This window comes from Anolis carolinensis, chromosome 4 (genome assembly GCF_035594765.1).
Source record: "Anolis carolinensis isolate JA03-04 chromosome 4, rAnoCar3.1.pri, whole genome shotgun sequence".
In the NCBI taxonomy this organism is placed as follows: Eukaryota; Metazoa; Chordata; class Lepidosauria; order Squamata; family Dactyloidae; genus Anolis; species Anolis carolinensis.
The window spans coordinates 187316352-187335643 of NC_085844.1; the positions used below are offsets into that span (position 1 = coordinate 187316352).

The 19292-nt window shown below is 39.9% G+C and overlaps 2 protein-coding genes across 9 annotated transcripts in view; one reads left to right on the plus strand and one right to left on the minus strand.

Annotated features, from left to right (window-relative positions):
• Positions 1 to 783, minus strand: part of szt2 (SZT2 subunit of KICSTOR complex) — an 86014-nt gene extending 85231 nt beyond the window's left edge. For 7 of the 8 annotated variants that reach the window (XM_062978383.1, XM_062978381.1, XM_062978384.1 and 4 more), the window contains exon 1: positions 679 to 782. In XM_062978383.1, coding sequence (XP_062834453.1) covers positions 679 to 726 — 48 coding nt within the window. In that variant the 5' untranslated portion in view covers positions 727 to 782. Of the gene's footprint in view, positions 1 to 678 lie in introns of all 8 variants that reach the window. The other variant, XM_062978382.1, reaches the window with a different exon arrangement.
• Positions 692 to 14065, plus strand: med8 (mediator complex subunit 8). Its single transcript, XM_003220199.4, has 7 exons — positions 692 to 829; positions 6944 to 7062; positions 7744 to 7888; positions 9836 to 9976; positions 11828 to 11909; positions 12276 to 12524; positions 13475 to 14065. Exons 1-7 carry the CDS (start codon positions 707 to 709, stop codon positions 13537 to 13539), a joined length of 924 nt encoding a protein of 307 aa, XP_003220247.2. The 5' UTR covers positions 692 to 706; the 3' UTR covers positions 13540 to 14065.
• The last annotated feature ends 5227 nt before the right edge of the window (positions 14066 to 19292 follow it).

The window sequence follows — 19292 nt, forward strand, 5'->3', positions numbered from 1 at the left end:
GTTGTTATGTATCGTATTCATTTGGTATAAACTATACCCTTGTATTTCCTCTTCTATTTGTTTGTTGTATTATTTTTCTCTCCTTTAGTGTTTATTCCGGGGCAGTTGTGTAGTCTTTTATCTTTTGCTATTGTATCCTTATATTATCACTTTACAGTTCTCTGTTGGAGGCCAGTGTGAATGTTGTAATTGATCACCGTGATTAGCATTAATGGCGTTGCAAACTTCACTCCTGCCTGGGGGAATCACACTGGCCTCCAACAGACAAGAATTCCTTCTCCCACTCTGGACCTTCCAGATATATAAACCTCCCTTGCTTAGTTTTCCAATATACCTCACAACCTCTGAGAATGCCTGCCATAGATGTGGGCCAAACGTCAGGAGAGAATGCTTCTGGAACATGGCCATACAGCCCGGAAAATGCACAACAACCCAGTGAAACTCTGTGGCTTCCTCCTGCTCAGCCAGAGAGTTCCTGTTCCTCACTCACAACAGGCCCCGGAATTCTGCAGGAGGTTGCCACAGGGCTTCAGGTGGGAGGCATACTCTTTGCCCACTCTTTCAGCCAGTTCGTCAGGACTGAAACAGTTTCTTCGCACACCCTGCCAGGCCTGCAAACCTTCCCTGCCGCCTCCCACCCATTTTGCCCCGAGCGGCATCCAGGGCAAGGAAGAGTACCTCGGCGTCGGGTCTCTCTGAAGCTGCCATGGCTGACACCGCCCTCATCCACGACCTTCGACCTCCTACAGCTTCGGCCCGGAAGAGGAAACAGCTCCGCCAGGGAACTCCCACCAAGCGCGGGAGGGTTTTTATCGTCGTCGCCATGCAGGTGAGGCTTCCCAAGGAGTGTGGCTGTTCTTGGTTGCGTCCACATCGTAGAATTAATCCAGTTCGGCACCACTTTCAGTGCCATGGAGTTGTGGTATGCTCACGCACCGGCACTCCTTGATAGAGAGGCGTCATGGCATCCAATTGTGGGAATTTGTAGTTTTACCAAGTTTTTAAATCTTTTCTGCTGAAGAGTGATGGTGCCTCACCAAACTGTCACCCCCATGACAGTTAAAGTGGTAACAAACTGCATTAATTCTACAGTGTAGAACAGGCATGGGCAAAGTTAGGGTCTCCCTCCAGATGTTTTGAACTCCAACTCCCACCATTCCTGAAAACCTCAGGCCCCTTCCTTTCCCCGCTTAAGCGGCTGAGGGGGGAAAGGAAGAGGCCTGAGGTTTTCAGGAATGGTGGGAGTTGAAGTCCAAAACATCTGGAGGGAGACCCTAACTTTGCCCATGCCTGCTGTGGATGCACCCCCTTTATCTGATACTGGTTGAGCATCTCTTATCCAGAGTCCGGAAATCTGAAGTACCCCCAAATCCAAAAGTTTCCACAAAGGTAGCTTTAATTGTAGACTGTATGTGAAATAGTTTCAAGCGTGAAACAAAATTGGTGTATACAGAACCATTAGAAAACAAAGGTTAAGTGAATGCAAACTTTGTTCCATGTTCAAGTTATTTAAAATACTGTATACTATTTCCTTCAGGCTAGCTATGTGTGTAAGCCGGGGAGGTCCTCCTCTCCCTCCCAGCACCGTCACAAGCACGGTTAGTGGGGACGAGGGAGAGGGCCTTCTCCGTGGTGGCCCCCTGACTTTGGAACTCCCTCCCAAGGGAAATTAGACAAGCCCCTACATTGTCCTCCTTTCACAGGGATTTGAAAACCTGGATGTTTCAGCTTGCATTTGAGAATGCCCAGTCCCTAAGTTCCATAATAATAATCTTTTTTCTGCACTTCATCCAATATCCAGCCCTATGATATGCTGCTTGTACTATCCCATACACAGGCCTTTTATAGCCTGGTCATGCCCATGATTTCATTGAGTATTGTTTTGACTGAATTTTAATGCTACTGTTTTCTATCTTTATGTTTTGTTGAATTGTGCTTTTATCTGGATTGTTATATTTAACTATGTTTTTTATTTTAATTGTGTTTTTGCTTTGATAGACTGTTTGGTATTTGTGTTTATGGGCACTTTGTCCCATATGTAAGCCGCCCCAAGTCCCTTTGGTTTAAGAATTTATTATTATTATTATTATTATTATTATTATTATTATTATTATTATTATTATTGAACACAAGTGCTATTGTGTCTTTCTATGCAAATGTAGGTATTCCAAATTCCCATCCGCAAATAATCTGATATTCAAAACACTTCTGGTTCCAAGCATTTCTGATTAAGGGATATTCAGAATATTTGAGGATGGTGAAACAGACAAGATGACCTTCAGAGGTGGTCAGATGCACCTTCATGAGTACAAGGCCACATCTACACTGTAGAATTAATGCATTTAATTGCCATGGCTCAATGATATGGATACATGGGAGTTGTAGTTTTACAAGGTCTTGGGCCTTCTCTTCCAAAGAGGGCTGACACTTCACCAAACTACAACTCTCAGGATTCCATAAGCTACTACAGTTGTGTCGATCTGCATTCTACAGTGTAGATGCACCCTAGAATGAGTATCCCTAAGGTGAAATGGTTGGGAGCAGAAGTATTTTACATTTCAGACTTTGGAAAGTCTGTGTCCAATGTGAGATCTTGGGGATGTGATCCAAGCCTCAATGTGAAACTCATTTATGTTTCATATATGCCTTAAATACATAGCCTGAAGGTAATTTTATACAATAGTTGAAGTCATTTCTTTGCATGAAAACCAAGTTTGTTTGAAAACCACCAGAAAGAAAAGGTACCACTGTCTCAGTTATCCATGTGACTTTGGAGTATTACGGATTTCTGGATAAAGGATTCTCAAGTAATAGTAGTAGCCCTCAGATTCTGACTGATTTGGGAAGCTAAGCAGGGATAGCTCTGGTTAGTACTTGGATGGGAGGGTGCAAATGTATACTGGGTGCTGTAGGCTATGTTTTCAGATGAAGTAATTGGCAGACCTACCTATGAGTATTCCTTACCAAAGAGAAGCATATGAAATACATTGGGTTGTCATAAGCAGACAGGCAACTTGAAAACAATAAACACAAGAGAACTGGAGGACCTTTTATAGCAGCAGGTTGCCTCTTATCAGCATAGGTTTGGTTGGACTTATTTTTATAACATGTGTGTTTTTGTCATTTATGTGTTAAATGTATACCCTAACTTCATCAACCGGTAAGGGAGGGCAGTCACAATGATATAAGTACAATAAAAATAATGAAATGCAGTAAAACAGATTGCCATGAATGATCAGCTGTAATGAATATACAGAAGCAAGGCAAGTAAAACAAGTCTTAAGATCCCGCCCAACTCGATTTTGTCATCCATAAAGTCAGTTTTTAAAGCCGTGTTAATTCCAGATTCAGCAGGTGTGCAAGTCAGTTTTATAGGTCAAAAGGCATGCACAAATAAAAAATGTGTTGTCCTCCCTGCAAAATGTCATTAAAGAAGGTGTTGGTAGGGACTCCTTTCGCAAAACATGGGAGGGGTCACTGTTAATTTTCCTTGCCCCTTTCCTTGCCAAATGTGTGTCAGATATTGGCAAGACAAATAGAAGTTTGTATAAGTATGCATTTTCTTTTCACCTCTAGGAAGAGTTCAGGCTTGATATGTTTTAAGACCCATTTATTTGTCTTTTTAGCAATTGGTGGTATCCATAGAATTCTTCTCCCACACCACATTTCGGATGAGTTGATTTTCTTCCTATTGGCTTTCTTCACTGTCAAGCTTTCACAGTCATACACAAATACAATGGCATAGGCAATACTAACTTTACTATTCAATGATATGTCTTGACACTTCTGAATCTTGTCTAGTTCCTTCATAAGGCCTACAGTTCTTATTTCTTGACTGTTCTCTGTTCTGATTAGTGACTGAACTGAGGAATGAAAATTTGCAAACGGTTTCAATGTCTACAATTACAGTTTATGGATCATGGTTTTGTTTTTCATATCTTGACAGATTTTAGTTAGAAATATTAATGCGGAGAGGAATTTCAGCAGGGTGTGTGGAACCTGGATGGGCTATTAACAGAGCACTGCTTGCAGATTCTCTGTGCTCATTTCGACCCCACCTACACTGCCATACAGAATCCAGATTATCTGCTTTGAACTGGATAATATGGCAGTGTAAACTCATATAATCCAGTTCAAAGCAGATAGTGTGGATTATCTGATGTGATAATCTGGATTATGTGACAGTGTAGATCTAGCCTTAGTTTAATGGAACCTCAAAACCTAACAGATACAACCCTGGTATTATATCTTCTTTTTTCCCTCCAGATACATCCTTTTGACTGAGATGACTTGTAAATAGATAATATCATTATATCAGATTATGCTCCAGATGCCATAATACTAACCTTACAGGAGTTGCAACCATCCTTGTTTGATGTCCTGGTTCTAACTTGTTGTATATATATATATAAAAGCAACATTACAAGCATAAGATACAAGATGAAACAATACTCACATCAACTCAAATGTTAAAAGCAGTTTAGCTTGCTTTTTTATATAGCCCAGTTACTTTTTTCTTTCTTGAATGGGCTGAAGCAAAACTGGGCATGGTGAAGACCTGTGCCTTGTTATAAAGAGTTCTGGATGCTCCTGGGGACTTCTAGTAGTAGTTTGTCTTTCTCTTTGTGATCTTTTTATATGGCAAGAAAGGACACAGAGATAACACAAACACACAGAGAGAGCCGTGAGAGGCATATGTAGCCTAATGCTGATATCATTCTCATCTTTAGTCAGTAAATACAACTCAACCTTAAGTGTGGAGAAGGTGTAAGTAGGATCGGTTTTCTTCCTTAGCCTGAAGCTATTTAATCTGTGACATAAATTTGATAATGTAATTCTTGTATAAATTCTGACACTGACTTTATCTTGCTGTTTTGTTTCTAATTCTAATAATTCTGAAACGTTTTTGCTTTTTCACTGCTGTAGATCTGATGGTTTCAATTAATTTTCCATTGTATGATTTTTTTTCCTGAGTAGATAAATTCCTTTGTGTATATATAATTAGTATCGTTTAAAGATATTAAGGAAAAAATATGAGATGGGGACCATATATGGGCTGTTTAAGACTTCAGTTCTAGTCTATTAATTATTTAAATTGCTAAGTTCAAGCTTCTCGCTGTCACCACTGACTTTACTACAAACTCTACTTTACTACTCCATCCCAGTTATTGTAATACTATTGTAATGTCCCTTATAATGAATGGTTAGATTTGCTTAGCACCCATATTTTCCTGCTCTCTGTTATATGTGTGGAGAAAATGCATATATTGTCTGTCAACAGTTGTAAAGTGAAAGGCACTTGTGTAGTTTTTAATCAAGGGCATGCTTTATAGGACATAATGTGATAATGAGGAATTTTATAGGGAGCTTCACACAACATGGTTGCTACAATCCAAAACTGCTTAAGATGGTAATTTTTAGCAGCAATGAATTTGGAAAAGCTTGAAACTAGCTATGGTAGGATTGTTGTGTACCTTCAAGTTGTTTCCAACTTGTGGTTACCCTAAGGTCACCTATCAGGTTTTTCTATGAGGTTGCTTCTGTCTTCCTCTGAGACTGAGTGTGACTTGCCCAAGGTCATCCAGTGGGTTTTCATCACTTAGAAGAATTTGAACCCTGATCTTCAATCATTATCCAGATTAGACTTCTTGCCACAAAATGCAAGAAAAGAAATGTTTAAAAATGAGATATTATGTACCCATCTATATTTCACTGGGGAAGTGGTTTGTCCAAATGGCCATTGGCAATCCAGTGCCATGCATAATCGACACAGAGGTTCTATTTGCACAACTTGCAGCATTAGAATGTAACCTGTATTTTGAAACACTCCAACAAATAATACCATAGCTGCTATTATATAATTATTATAATTATAATAAACTGTTGCTGCAAAAATCTACTTAAAGCAGGACTGAAGAATGCTAAGAATTTTTTTTTTTGGCTGGAGTGAAGTCATGGACATGGCAGAGAGATTTTCCTGGTTTTATGAAATTATTCAGTGTTGAAAACAGTATATGATCATTTGCTTTAAGATTGTACATTGTTTCCATGTATTTCATTAATTTTAGTGTATTTAACTCTTTAGATATTTTGTTTTAATCCTTTGGGCTTAAAAGATATGGGTATTGGCTCTCTCTATATGCGTGTGTGTGTGTGTGTGTGTGTGTGTGTGTACGTGCCGGTTACTCTAGTTAAATCCCTTAGTGGTTTGCCCACAGTGTACTGTAAAATTGAGAGAATAGTAAAACACAACAGTGCCATGAATCACTATGAATCAGGAAAAGTCTCTCTAAAAAACTAAGTTTTCAGAAAGAATGTGAAATTCATCTCTTGGGTCTTGAAAGGTATAGGCAGCAAGGCAGTGATAATCTCAGCTATGCCTTGGCAGTCGTCATGCTGTCAGTCTTATACATTGGGCCCATATATTTAGGCCACAATGCTCCTTTATGTGGATTCCTTTGCATTCTTTCTCACTGATGGATTATTCATTCTCAAATGCAAATGCAAGCTTTTCCTCTTTCAACATTGCATGCCAACGGAAATATGTCAATCGATTTCCCAACAGGCTTGATAGCTATATTCTGGTTGATCTGATGAGATACCATTGCTATCTTACCTGAGGTACTCATCTTGCATTGTTTTGTTTGTAATGTATTCTGTATTATTCTGGTGTGTGATCGTTTTAGAGAGTTTCTGGATTCAGTGTCCACGGAACAAAAGTTTAAAAGGAAACGACCAGCACACAAGATACTGTGGTTGCTCAAATACTCTTTACAATATAGCTGTTAAAGTATAGAGAACCCTCAGTTCCACATTGGACCCAGGAAAATTAAGAATCCCCCCTGACACATACACACTATGTTTAATATGAAACCTTTTAAAGGGACAAATCACTTTGGGTTGAAGAACTGGTATGTTCAAGTTTTGCTTTTGTCCTTTCTAGAGAGAAGAGAAGCAGCTAGAGTTGTCCCTGGAGGCTCTCATCAGTCAAGTGGCTGACCTGAAAAATTCCTTAGTCAATTTCATTTACAAGTTGGAGAACGAATATGACCGTCTTACCTGGTAAGAGAGCAGAACAAAGGCTATGGGATTAATCTTGCTTATTGTGGAAGCTGATGTAGACATTGCGCAGTATATAGTAACTTTGGGTTGTATATATTCACACAGAATCCATACAAGTTCACCCTGGATATATATATTTGGAAGATATGGACAAACACCAGAGTTTTCCATTTTATTTTGTGTCAAGATGACAACCAAAGGATGTACGTTTCTACATGATTTGAAATGTAGAGGATGAAATTGTTATGCAGACATGAGAGCAGCGTTCCTTGAACTATCTTTGTTTTGGGCATAATGTTAAGGAGGATCTGGAACCTGTGTAACAGTTCCTTTTTTATTTGTTCTTTATTGTAAATACAGGAAGGAACTGTTAATTTGCTCAAGGTTCACTTATACTGGATTAATGATGTAGAATGGAAAATATTCAAATCTCATGGAAGTCAGGCTTATGTGACCTGTTCTCCTCTGCAATCATATCAACGCCTCAAAAAGTTCTGCATAGGGCATGCTACTGGCAAAAACATTTGATAAATTTAAAAATGTGGATGAATACTACTGCTGCCGAAAAGTTTCATTTTATTGATGGCCTTGTGCGAAACAATGCTTTTACTTTCCAACAGTCACAAACAGGAATGCTATTTCTGTTTTCCTCATGTCCTTTCATTTTTCCATCTGCTCCAGGCCTTCAGTGCTAGACAACTTTGCTCTACTTTCTGGGCAACTAAACACCCTGAATAAAGTGCTGAAGCATGAGAAGACTCCACTGCTGCGCAATCAGGTCATAATTCCTTTAGTGCTTTCCCCAGACCGTGATGAGGAGCTTATGGTAAGAATCTGACTCATAACTTGCATTTTGCATGGCAAAATAAGAAATATATATTGGTAGTATAATCATGGATAAAATGATGTCTTAATTTACTAATAACTGTCATTGGAACAGGATGGAAGTACATCTCTCTATGAATGATGAAATATGGTACATTTATGAAATTAAGAGGTTTTCCACCCATTCTTGTGCTATAAGAGTACTGATCTACATATGTCGTAAAATTAGATAGAATGATAGAATCATTTTTGAAAAAAAACCACAATCATCTGTCATGCAAGAATATACAACTAAATCCATCCAAAGAGGTAGCATTCACTACCCTCCAAGGCAGTCTATTCTGCTATTGAACAGTCTCACCATTAGGTAGGATTTTGCAATTTGAATTCATTTGTTCATGTGGATCAGCAGAAGACAACCTTGCTTCATTTTCTGCATTTTAAGATGGTTATCATACCTCCTCTATGTTCTCTATGTAAACACACCGGCTTCCTTTGCCTTTTTTGCATATGGCTTAGTTTCTAAATCATCTATCATTTTGATTACCACACCTGGATACATTCCATTTTGTCAATGTCCTTCTTTGAAATAGCAGAAATAATAGGTCCCTGAGGGTTGTAATGGTAATGATGATTTTTGTCCTGGTCCCTCCCTCCTCAAACTTTATACTCAAAGCAGCTCACAGTTAAAAAGCAATGCAATTAATTAAAAACATGCAAAAGATAAATATTACAATTGAATTAAAATTACAGTATATGAATCTACTCACATGCCAATGTGAGTAGATCAATAGGTACCTCTCCGGCGGAAAGGTAACGGCGCTCCATGCAGTCATGCCAGCCACATGACCTTGGAGGTGTCTACAGACAATGCCAACTTAGAAATGGAGATGAGCACCAACCCCCAGAGTCAGACATGACTGGACTTAACGTCAGGGGAAACCTTTACCTTTACCTTTTATATGAATTTTAAATAAATAAATTACATTATAACAAAATATATTTTTAAAAACCTTTAAAAACGATTTCACTAGTCCAGGGCAAGATTACATAGCATGGTTCTTTATATAAGTAAGTGGCTATGGTTATGATGACTTATAGTAGATCATACCACCAAAGACTGCAGAAGTGGGAAATGGGGAATTTTTTTAATTTCTTTCCTGTTATAGCAAGGAGTGGATTGGGTTTGAATCTTTTCTTCAACTAATAGTCTGGTTTATCTTCTTAGATATTTTTTTAAAATTGGGAAAGCATTGAAAAATGATATCCCTTATTAGCAGCCTAAAATGGTGCAGTTTCTGCCACTTTGTTGTATTGCATATGAGGAATCAAGCTAAAGAATACTTTAGAAGAACACTATTTCCTAGTCATTGGAATACTGAAAATTGCAAGAATGCATGTGACTACCTGATATCTTGCAGGTGCCTACTTAAGACATTTCTAGGTCATATCTTTGAACAGTGACTACTGTTCTCCAAAAGATATCATTGTGCAAAACATATCTTTATGGAGAGGCGGGGATCAAAGTATGATGTTATCCACAGACTATTCATTTATTCTGTTTACTAGTACAGTTCACTCAGTATTGTTCTCAAAATGAGTTCTAATTAAAATACACAAACACAATATAATGAGGTATGTTCAAGTGTGCATAATATTTGGTAGTACAGCCTGTATACTAGTCTCCTCTATCCATAGATAGAGGTGGATAGAACTTCAGATGGACTTTAGAAATAGGTGGATGAAAGTAACTTCTTCATTGCTTAGCTTCACTACCACTGGGTAACTAAAAATTCTACAACCCTGCAGAATTTGTGATGGTATTCTGAAGCCAATTTCCAGTAGTGTTTGAGTCTCTGTGACCTACCTCAGGCCTATAAATCCAGCCTTATGTTAATGGACTGTTTTGCAAACTATGACTTGAAAACTAATAATCTGGATGTTTCAGCGTCAGACAGAGGGGCGAGTGCCAGTGTTCAGCCATGAGGTTGTACCTGATCATCTGCGAACCAAACCTGATCCTGAGGTGGAGGAACAAGAGAAGCAGCTGAGCACTGATGCAGCTCGAATTGGTGCTGATGTGGCACAGGTGAGTGTTACCTGTTGTCTGGCAATTCTGAATGATGCCATTTTGATTAACTAAATTTGCTAAATATTTGTGTAAACAGCTTTTTGCTTTACTTTTTACTTCTCTGTCCTTTAATTTCGGTATTAAGAATATGTCTGTTGTAAATATTGCTGTTCCCATACATATTTTAGAAGAACACAGATTACTCCTAAATTATTTGTAAGAAGGTCATTTTAGAAATAATAGATGTAATTGTGGTGGGAAATTACAAGTTCTCAACCTAGAGTTACAGATTTGCAACTGTTTTCTCCTCATAGCTTTAGGAGTAGCATAGGAACTGTGAAGGTCTCCCAAACTAATCACTGGGAAGCAGCTACTGTAGAATCATAGAATAATAGAGTTGGAAGAGACCTCATGGGCCATCCAGTCCAACCTCCTGCCAAGAAACAGGAAATCGCATTCAAAGCACCCCCAAAAGATGGCCATCCAGCCTCTGCTTAAAAGCCTCCAAAGAAGGAGCCTCCACTACAGTCCAGGGGAGAAAGTTCCACTGCTGAACAGCTCTCACAGTGAGGAAGTTCTTCCTGATGTTCAGGTGTCTCAGGAATCTCCTTTCCTGTAGTTTAAAGCCATTGTTCCGTGTCTTAGTCTCCAGGGCAGCAGAAAACAAGCATGCTCCCTCCTCCCTATGACTCCCCCTCACATAAACAAATAATTAACTGTGATAAACAAATAACTGTTCCATCGGGGAGCACTCAACTGCTGATCACAGCACATGCTTCCTGTTAAATGGGTATTGGAGGAATCAGGATGGAATTCACTGTGGAGCACCCTGACCTTGGTGTTCACACATACCATTGCACATTCTGTTGAAATTTTCAACAGCATTCCAGTCAGTGTTTTGATTTGATTGAATATTATTTATTTATTTACAGTATTTATATTCTGCCCTTCTCAAAGGGAACTCAGGGCGGATCACAATGTACATATATATAGCAAACATTCAATGCCTTTAGACAAACAACACACAGACAGACACAGAGGCTATTTAACTTCCAGCTTCTGGCGTTGTGAGGATATGCTCGATTCCGGCCACAGGAGGAGCTGCTACTTCATCATCCACTTTTTGATGGTATTTCCTCATCCGGCATGCACCCTACTGGACGTTTTTATGGTGCTGTAAACTAGTTAACTTCGGTCTGAACTTGCAGACCAAAAGGCCCCAGGTTCAAATCCTCGGAGCGGAGTGAGCAACCGCTGTTAGCTCCAGCTTCTGCCAACCTAGCAGTTCGAAAACATGCAAATGTGAGTAGATCAATAGGGAAGGTAACGGCGCTCCATGCAGTCATGCTGGCCACATGACCTTGGAGGTGTCTACGGACAACGCCGGCTCTTCGGCCTAGAAATGGAGATGAGCACCAACCCCCAGAATCAGACATGATTAGACTTAACATCAGGGGAAACCTTTACCTTTTTAAAATTAGTTAAATTGGCCTCCTCGCATATGCGGTCCCTAAATTTTCCTACTTGACAGATGCAACTGTCTATCAGGTTGCTTAGGTAAACAACGAGCTGGGGCTATTTAACAGCCAGGCACTCAATCTGACTCGGGCTTTGAACTCACAACCTCTTGGTTAGTAGTGATATATTGCAGCAGGCTACTAACCAGCTGCGCCATAGTATAAGGTGCTATGACCAGCTGCTATCAAGTATAAGATTAGGTAGGATTGACTTGGAAAATTGATGTTTTTCTGTTTTTGAAATTTGGGATATAGACTTTGCAGGAATTTGCTCTGTGTGCAGTGAAACAACTTATGAAAGGTAACATACATTTTCTAATGTATTTTTACTGTACCACTCTTATGGTTACAGAAACAAATCCAGAGCCTAAACAAAATGTGTTCTAACTTACTGGAGAAAATCAACAAAGAAGACCGAGAGTCTGAAAGTGGAGGTATTGTACTGGAGAAGCAAGAACATTAGATGGGGATACATGATATAGAGCACTTTTTCAACTTGCCACCATTTTTTGCCCAAGATATTTTTAAGTGATGAAGAGTCTATAGGTGTATAAAATAGGTATACAAATTAAACTTTTTAAAAATATCGAATAGTTAAATCCTTGGATACTGAGGACCACTTGTCAGGATGCACAGTTTAAGAAGCTCTGATTTATAGAGACTGACCCTAGGAACATAGCATCAGGACAAGAATAACAGGAACCAAGTTTAACAAGGAATAATATGAATATGATATTAGAACAAGACTAAAACTAATACTTTGGTAAATGATGTGCTGTATGAATGTTTTCCCCTTGCAGGAATACGGCAGAACAAGCAGACATTCAACCCTGCTGATACCAATGCCTTGGTTGCAGCTGTAGCCTTTGGGAAGGGGCTCTCAAATAGGCGGCCTCCAGGTGTGACTGGGCCTGTTCAATCCGGTCAGCCAGGTGCCAACAGTATTATAGCAGGTGGTTCTGCCATGCAACAGGTACAAATGCCTGGAGCACCAGGCCAGACTCAGCCCATGCTTGGAGGAGTACAGATGCCCCAAGGGGGTCAACCAGGTAAGTAAAAGCTATCTAAGGGGGGGGGGGCAGTACAATGGAGAAGCTATTGATGGAATGAAAAGAATCTATAGTTTAATAGAAGTTTAACACTTTGCATAAGATCTATGGTATATTATACATTTCCATATTTCAGAGAAGCACAACTATTCGGAGTCTTTGTTTGGTTTGCCCTCAGTAAGCTACACCATGTGTAGGAGGTGATACGACACTGTGTAAAACACTATGCAAAATGTAGCCTGGAAAGAAAATATACTGGCTGTTTTTTTCATTCATTCCAAAAAGGAAGAAGGTGATCTGCTTTGCTCTTCTAGTCTCTAGGGCTTTATGATGCAGAAATGCATTCTGGCAGTGATGGGAATCTTGGCTCACAGAATCATAGTTTGGTATTTGGTACCACTTATCAGTTGGGGGTACAATACTACCCTAAGTGGGTTGGGGTATCGGTGTGGATCCTTGCTATCAAGAAATTGACAATTTCTTATCTAATATTTGCATCAATTTCTGGATGGCTATGAGCATTCAAATAAAACATGTTGCAGTATCAAAGATCTATCTATCACATATAGCATTAAGATTACTGCTGTTCTACTATATCACCTGTAATTTCATGAGAATTACTGGAGAATTGCAAGAGAGAACTGTGTTGGTCTTGTCCTGTCTGTAAGAAACAGGCTACTCTGTTAGGTAATTCACCAGGACCATTCTTATATATTCTTATTATTTCTGCACAAGATGGACGTGCACAAACTGAAAATGGAAGAATTCAGATATGGGGAAATTAAAGTACTGAAAAAGTAGCTCTATTTACCCTAGAAAATGTGTGTGAGGGAGATGTTAATTCACATATTAGGGAAGAACTAGAAAGAGTCTCCCTGTATTTCCCCCCTGATAGGTGAAGGTCTTTTTCTTTATTACATCACTAACCCCATTTCCTTTCTCATTTCCAGGAAAGATGCCCAGTGGCATTAAAACCAACATCAAATCTGCTTCAATGCATCCCTATCAAAGATGAGTAGGAAATATTCTGGCCTATTGCTGAACTAGCTTTCAGATAAACTTTTTCATTGTCAACAGTAAGATTCTTTGTACCCTCTGTGATCTCAGAGACATAATTTATTTAAATGGTTGTTTTGACCATCCAGGACACAAACGTATACACAATATTCTTCATAAAGAGTGGCAGATGAAGAGCACTTCTTCACAGTTCATACTTTGCGAAAAGCACATCTGCAAAGTAACCAAGTGATGACTGTTAAGGAAGATCTTTACTTATTCCCCTTTATGTATATAAGCAAACTGATCATTTTGACAAGGTAATTTAGTTTGGAATTTGTATTGGATGTTGAAGAAGAAGAATATGTAAAAGACATACTCCTGCAGGTTGTTGTTTTTTTTTAGTAAAAATAATGTGCTTTGCCTTGTAAAATCCTTGTATTTCTAGATTTGATCACTGAAAGTTATGAGGCTTTGTCTGTCTGATTTTTTTCATAAATTGAATATGTTGCCACTGAAACAGGCTATTAAATGATTGTATTTGATCTCTGTTTTGATCCAAAGAGTCATTACTAAAATAAATCTAAATTCAGAATGTCCTTCACCAGAAGGACAGAAAGCATTAATGGCAGAGTAATGGAGGGAGCATTCAGATGACATACACAAAGGAATCCCGCTTTCACTTCAAGAAAAAGTTTAAATCTTTACATAGTTCATTTGATCTGTTCTAATGAAAAAGGACTTATTCGACCCTGAACACTGTTTCTGTACGTATAATCTTTGTCTGTGGTGAACTACATCCAATAGCTCATTATTTATGGGGGGGAGAGAATCAAAATTATGCAGCAGGTTATGCTCTCCCCCTATGACACAAAATTGATATTTCATTTATTTTACTTCCTATTCAGTTTGTATATACTAGGCTTGCTCAAATAATTCGTTTTCCCCGTTAACCGTTATTAATTCGTTATTTTCGTTTGTTTTGAAGCAATATACGGCATTGGTTGTCCACACGTCTGGATATCGCGAGAGGCCGTTTTTCGTTATGTCGTCGTTTTTTTCGTTAGGAAAAAAAAGCTTTTGCAAATCACCCAAACTCCCACCATTCAGGCCCTTTCCTTTTGCCCCTCAGCAAAAGGGGCGTCACGGGCTCAGCCAATGGGAGGGGGCGAGGGGGAAGGAGGCCGAGGAGGAGGAGTAAGACGGAGGGGGGAAATGGCCGCCGCCGCCTCAGCTCAGGCCTGATACTCAGAGGTTTTGACGTCTGTGCAAGCTAGGCAAGTGGGGTTTATATATCTGTGGAAGGTCCAGGGTGGGAGAAAGAACTCTTGTCTGTGGGAGGCAAGTGTGAATGTTGCAATTGGTCACCTTGATTAGCATTGAATAGCCTTGCAGCTTCAAAGCCTGGCTGCTTCCTACCTGGAGGAATCCTTTGTTGGGAGGTATTAGCTGGCCCTGATTGTTTCCTGTCTGGAATTCCCATTTTCTGGGTGTTGTTCTTTTACTGTCCTGATTTTAGCTTTTCTGTAGCTAAAAATGCATATAAAATTGATTCTATAGGGAGGATAAATGATTGGATTTCAACTCCTACAGCTTAGCTTTCTCTGCCAATAATGGTACCATATCAAACTAAACCTCCCAAGATTCTGTAGCAGTGAGCCATCTTGGATATTGTAATGGATTCATTATTATTATTATTATTATTATTATTATTATTATTATTATTATTATTATTAGACCTTGCTCCCAGGAAGGTGCCTTCGCTGTGGCTCCCAACTTATCTATCTACCTTTCCACATATTCTCCACATTGTGTGTATGTGTATGTATATTATATATACATGAGCCCCGATGGCGAAGTGTGTTAAAGCACTGAGCTGCTGAACTTGCAGACCGAAAGGTCCCAGGTTCAAATCCCGGGAGCAGAGTGAGTGCCCGCTGTTAGCTCCAGCTTCTGCCAACCTAGCAGCTTGAAAACATGCCAATGTGAGTAGATCAATAGGTACCGCTGTGGCGGGAAGGTAATGGCACTCCATGTAGTCATGCCGGCCACATGACCTTGGAGGTGTCTATGGACAACACTGGCTCTTGGGCTTAGAAATGGAGATGAGCACCAACCCCCAGAGTCAGACATGACTGAACTTAACGTCAAGGGATACCTTTACCTATATATACACACACACACACACACACATTATGCAGGGACTATATATATATACACAGTATATATCACACACACACACCAATTTAACAAAGTTTCAGCCACAAAAACAAAGTTTCTGAAGTAGAACAATGACTTTCACAGTAAAGACAACCCAATTTAACAGGAAATAAGACTTTCAAACCAGGAACAGATTTCTGCAATTATTAAAAAATGGTTTATTATAAAAGCTATGAAAATTCGCCAAAAATCAGAGGATAAGGGAAACGTTCCAAATTTTGGTGAGCTATCAGTGTTAAATGTGTTCTACCACTGTACCAAGTTGGAAGAAGATCACTCAAAAAATGAGGGTGGGAGAGTCCTGTAAAGTCCTCTCCCTCTGTGCTGTTTTTGGGAATTGCGCATGCGCGTCCGCCATTAACGAATTAATTTAGAAAATAACGAATTTTCGTTAATTTCGAATTTTTTTGGGGGCCAAATTCGGAAATACCATCAGAAACGAAAAGCTGCCCCCCTCTAGTTTTGAAACGAGTTTAGAATCAAATTTTTCGTGGATCGATCAAGCCTAGTATATACCGTAACTCCTTCCTTAGTAAGAAAAAATATATTCAAATTAAGAGTGGCATCATCATCAAACGACTTGAAGGCATACAACACCAGCTTTTCAGAATGTTTTGTAGTTGTCAATAAGCATGTCCATAGGAATAATCAAGTAGATTAATACAGTTGACTTTCAAATAAGAATGGATCATAGAATCATAGAATTGTAGAGTTGGAAGAGACCTCATGGGCCATCCAGTCCAATCCCCTGCAAGAAGCAGGAAAATCTCATTCAAAGCACCCCCGACAGATGGCCATCCAGCCTCTGCTTAAAAGCCTCCAAAGAAGGAGCCTCCACCACACTCCGGGGCAGAGAGTTCCACTGCCGAACAGCTCTCACAATGTGATGACTCATGGGCCATGTAGTTCCGTTCCCAGTACTATGGTGGCAGATGAAGAGGAAAACTTGGGTTTCCCACCGTTTCAGCCAGAATTGGAGCCCTTGCACCTGCAAGATGTTTGCCCACCAGAAGTCAGCCAAACAAGCCTTGAGCAGAAATCTCCCCCATTTTCTCGCCGGGATTATTATAATCAAGATAGAGGCGCTCGGGAGGCGACTCGCCAGAGCGCCAGGATAGCTGCCAGACAATTAGCTGATTAAGTCTGCTTCCCTTGGGAAACTTTAAGGAGTCATGCATCTGGACACAGTATAGGTTTCGTTTCTTGTTCCCCAGAGAAAGTGTTCCTTGGCGGGAAAACAAGATCCTATATAGGTGTTTGCCCGCAAAGGAATCCTTGCGGAGTCAATTCGTCAGCTTCGGGAGTAGATTGTGTGTGGACTACGCTACTCCAGTTCCCTCGGACCTTGTTCCAGTTTCAAGCCTGCCTTGTCCTCGGATCTTGCCACGGACCTCGTTCTTGCTTCTTGCCTCTTGTTGCCATGTATCAAGCCTCGTTTGCCAAGCATCTAGTTTGCTTCCAGCCTTTGTTGTCAAGCTCCATTGGACTAAAAGGGCCCTGTCATTTCCCCACGCTTTGCTTGGCAAGGTGTGTGTTTCGGTTATTGCATTATAACTTTGGACTTTAATATCTTTTTTTGGACATTGTTTTCCTGGACTATATTTGACCTTTCCTGAAAGGTCTACTACTGAACTATATTCTTCACTTGTTTTTACTGACTTTATATATTCCTTTAATAAAGATATTAGATAGATTCTGGCCTCTGCGCATGGTTATTGGTGCTCTGCAGCCTGGGTTCTGACACACAATGAGGAAGTTCTTCCTAATGTTCAGCTGGAATCTCCTTTCCTGTAGTTTGAAGCCATTGTTCCGTGTCCTAGTCTCCAGGGCAGCAGAAAACAAGCTCACTCCCTCCTCCCTATGACTTCCCCTCATGTATTTGTACATGGCTATCATGTCTCCTCTCAGCCTTCTCTTCTGCAGGCTAAACATGCCCAGCTCTTTAAGCCGCTCCTCATAGGGCTTGTTCTCCAGACCCTTGATCATTTTAGTTGCCCTCTTCTGGATGCTTTCCAGCTGGCCAACATCTCCCTTCAACTGCAGTGCCCAGAATTGGGCACAGTATTCCAGGTGTTGTCTGACCAAGGCAGAATAGAGGAGTAGCATGACTTCTCTGGATCTAGACACTATACTCCTATTGATGCAGGCCAAAATCCCATTGGCTTTTTTTGCCACCGCATCACATTGTAGGCTCATGTTTAACTTGTCCACGAGGACTCCAAGGTCTTTTTCACATGTACTGCTGTCGAGGCAGGCATCCCCCATTCTTTATCTGCATTTCATTTTTTCTGCCGAAGTGGAGTATCTTGCATTTGTCCCTGTTGAACTTCATTTTGTTAGTTTCGACCCATCTGTTTAATCTGTCAAGATCATTTTGAATTCTGCTCCTGTCTTCTGGAGTGTTAGCTATCCCTCCCAGTTTGGTGTCATCTGCAAACTTGATGATCGTGCCTTCTAACCCTTCGTCTAAGTCGTTAATAAAGATGTTGAACAGAACCGGGCCCAGGATGGAACCCTGTGGCACTCCACTCGTGACTTCTTTCCAAGATGAAGACGATGCATTGGTGATCAACCTCATTGGTTACCGCACTTCTAATTGGGAGAAGTAGTTGGAATAAACCCTTTAGGTATTTGCAGAGTGTGTTAAATAACTGAAATGATACAATGAAGCTGCATATTTGTTTATCACTTCTCATATTGTGGACTGGGTTGGAGGGATGTGGGATAACGAGGATGAAGAGACTAGGTGAAATGACATGGAGGAATAACGGATTGTGTGGAGCAGTAAGGAATTGGGTGATCTGAAAACAATGTTACTGTAATTAGGCAGGATGAGTAATTTCTGGATTTTAAAAAGTGGTTGGAAGGATTCATACAAGCCGTGGGGAGTTCTCTAATCTTTAAAAGTCACTACCCAAACTCTTCCCCTGTGGTTTTGTTCTGCATTACCCCTTTCCTTCTTACTCAGATTCTTATTTTCTATTTCCTTGCTTTTTTCTGTAATGAAGCTAGGGACAGCACTCTTTTTCCAACCTTGTTCTATTTACTTAATCCCTGTGTCCAATATTGAAAAACTTCTCCATCCTTCTCCAACATACATTACTATTTTTACTGTTCTTTCTTCATAATGAGTAGATGCTTCTTACTCAAATACACAGTATTATGGATCCCTAGTTGATGTGAGTCCTGTCTTCTGCATCTACCATCCCAGTATATGGTGCCCTTTATGCACCCATTGTTCCTCATCCTACGTCCATTAACCTTGTATACACACTCCCATCTTTGATAGTAGATAATGGAAAACCTGGTGGTAACCAGCACACTTGCTAATCAAATTCCCATTTCACTTTTGACATGCCAGCTCTTTTTCCCTTTTGACAGTTTCTGGCAATGGTAGAAGAGGTTGAGACTAAGCTGATCTGGCAGTTGCTGAACAGTATTTTATTTGCATGGTATATATTCAGTGTACTAAGTCAGTACATAGATACTAGCTAGATATGGGATTACACGTCACACAACATGCATAAAACTGATTATACATATCTTACATTT

Bases quoted from the DNA above. Each gene is read 5' to 3' on its own strand.
- med8 (XM_003220199.4), top strand. From the start codon at position 707: ATGGCTGACACCGCCCTCATCCACGACCTTCGACCTCCTACAGCTTCG. The intron at 7,063-7,743 runs GTAAGAGAGCAG...CATCTGCTCCAG, and splicing joins GAATATGACCGTCTTACCTG to GCCTTCAGTGCTAGACAACT. The intron at 12,525-13,474 runs GTAAGTAAAAGC...TCTCATTTCCAG, and splicing joins GCCCCAAGGGGGTCAACCAG to GAAAGATGCCCAGTGGCATT.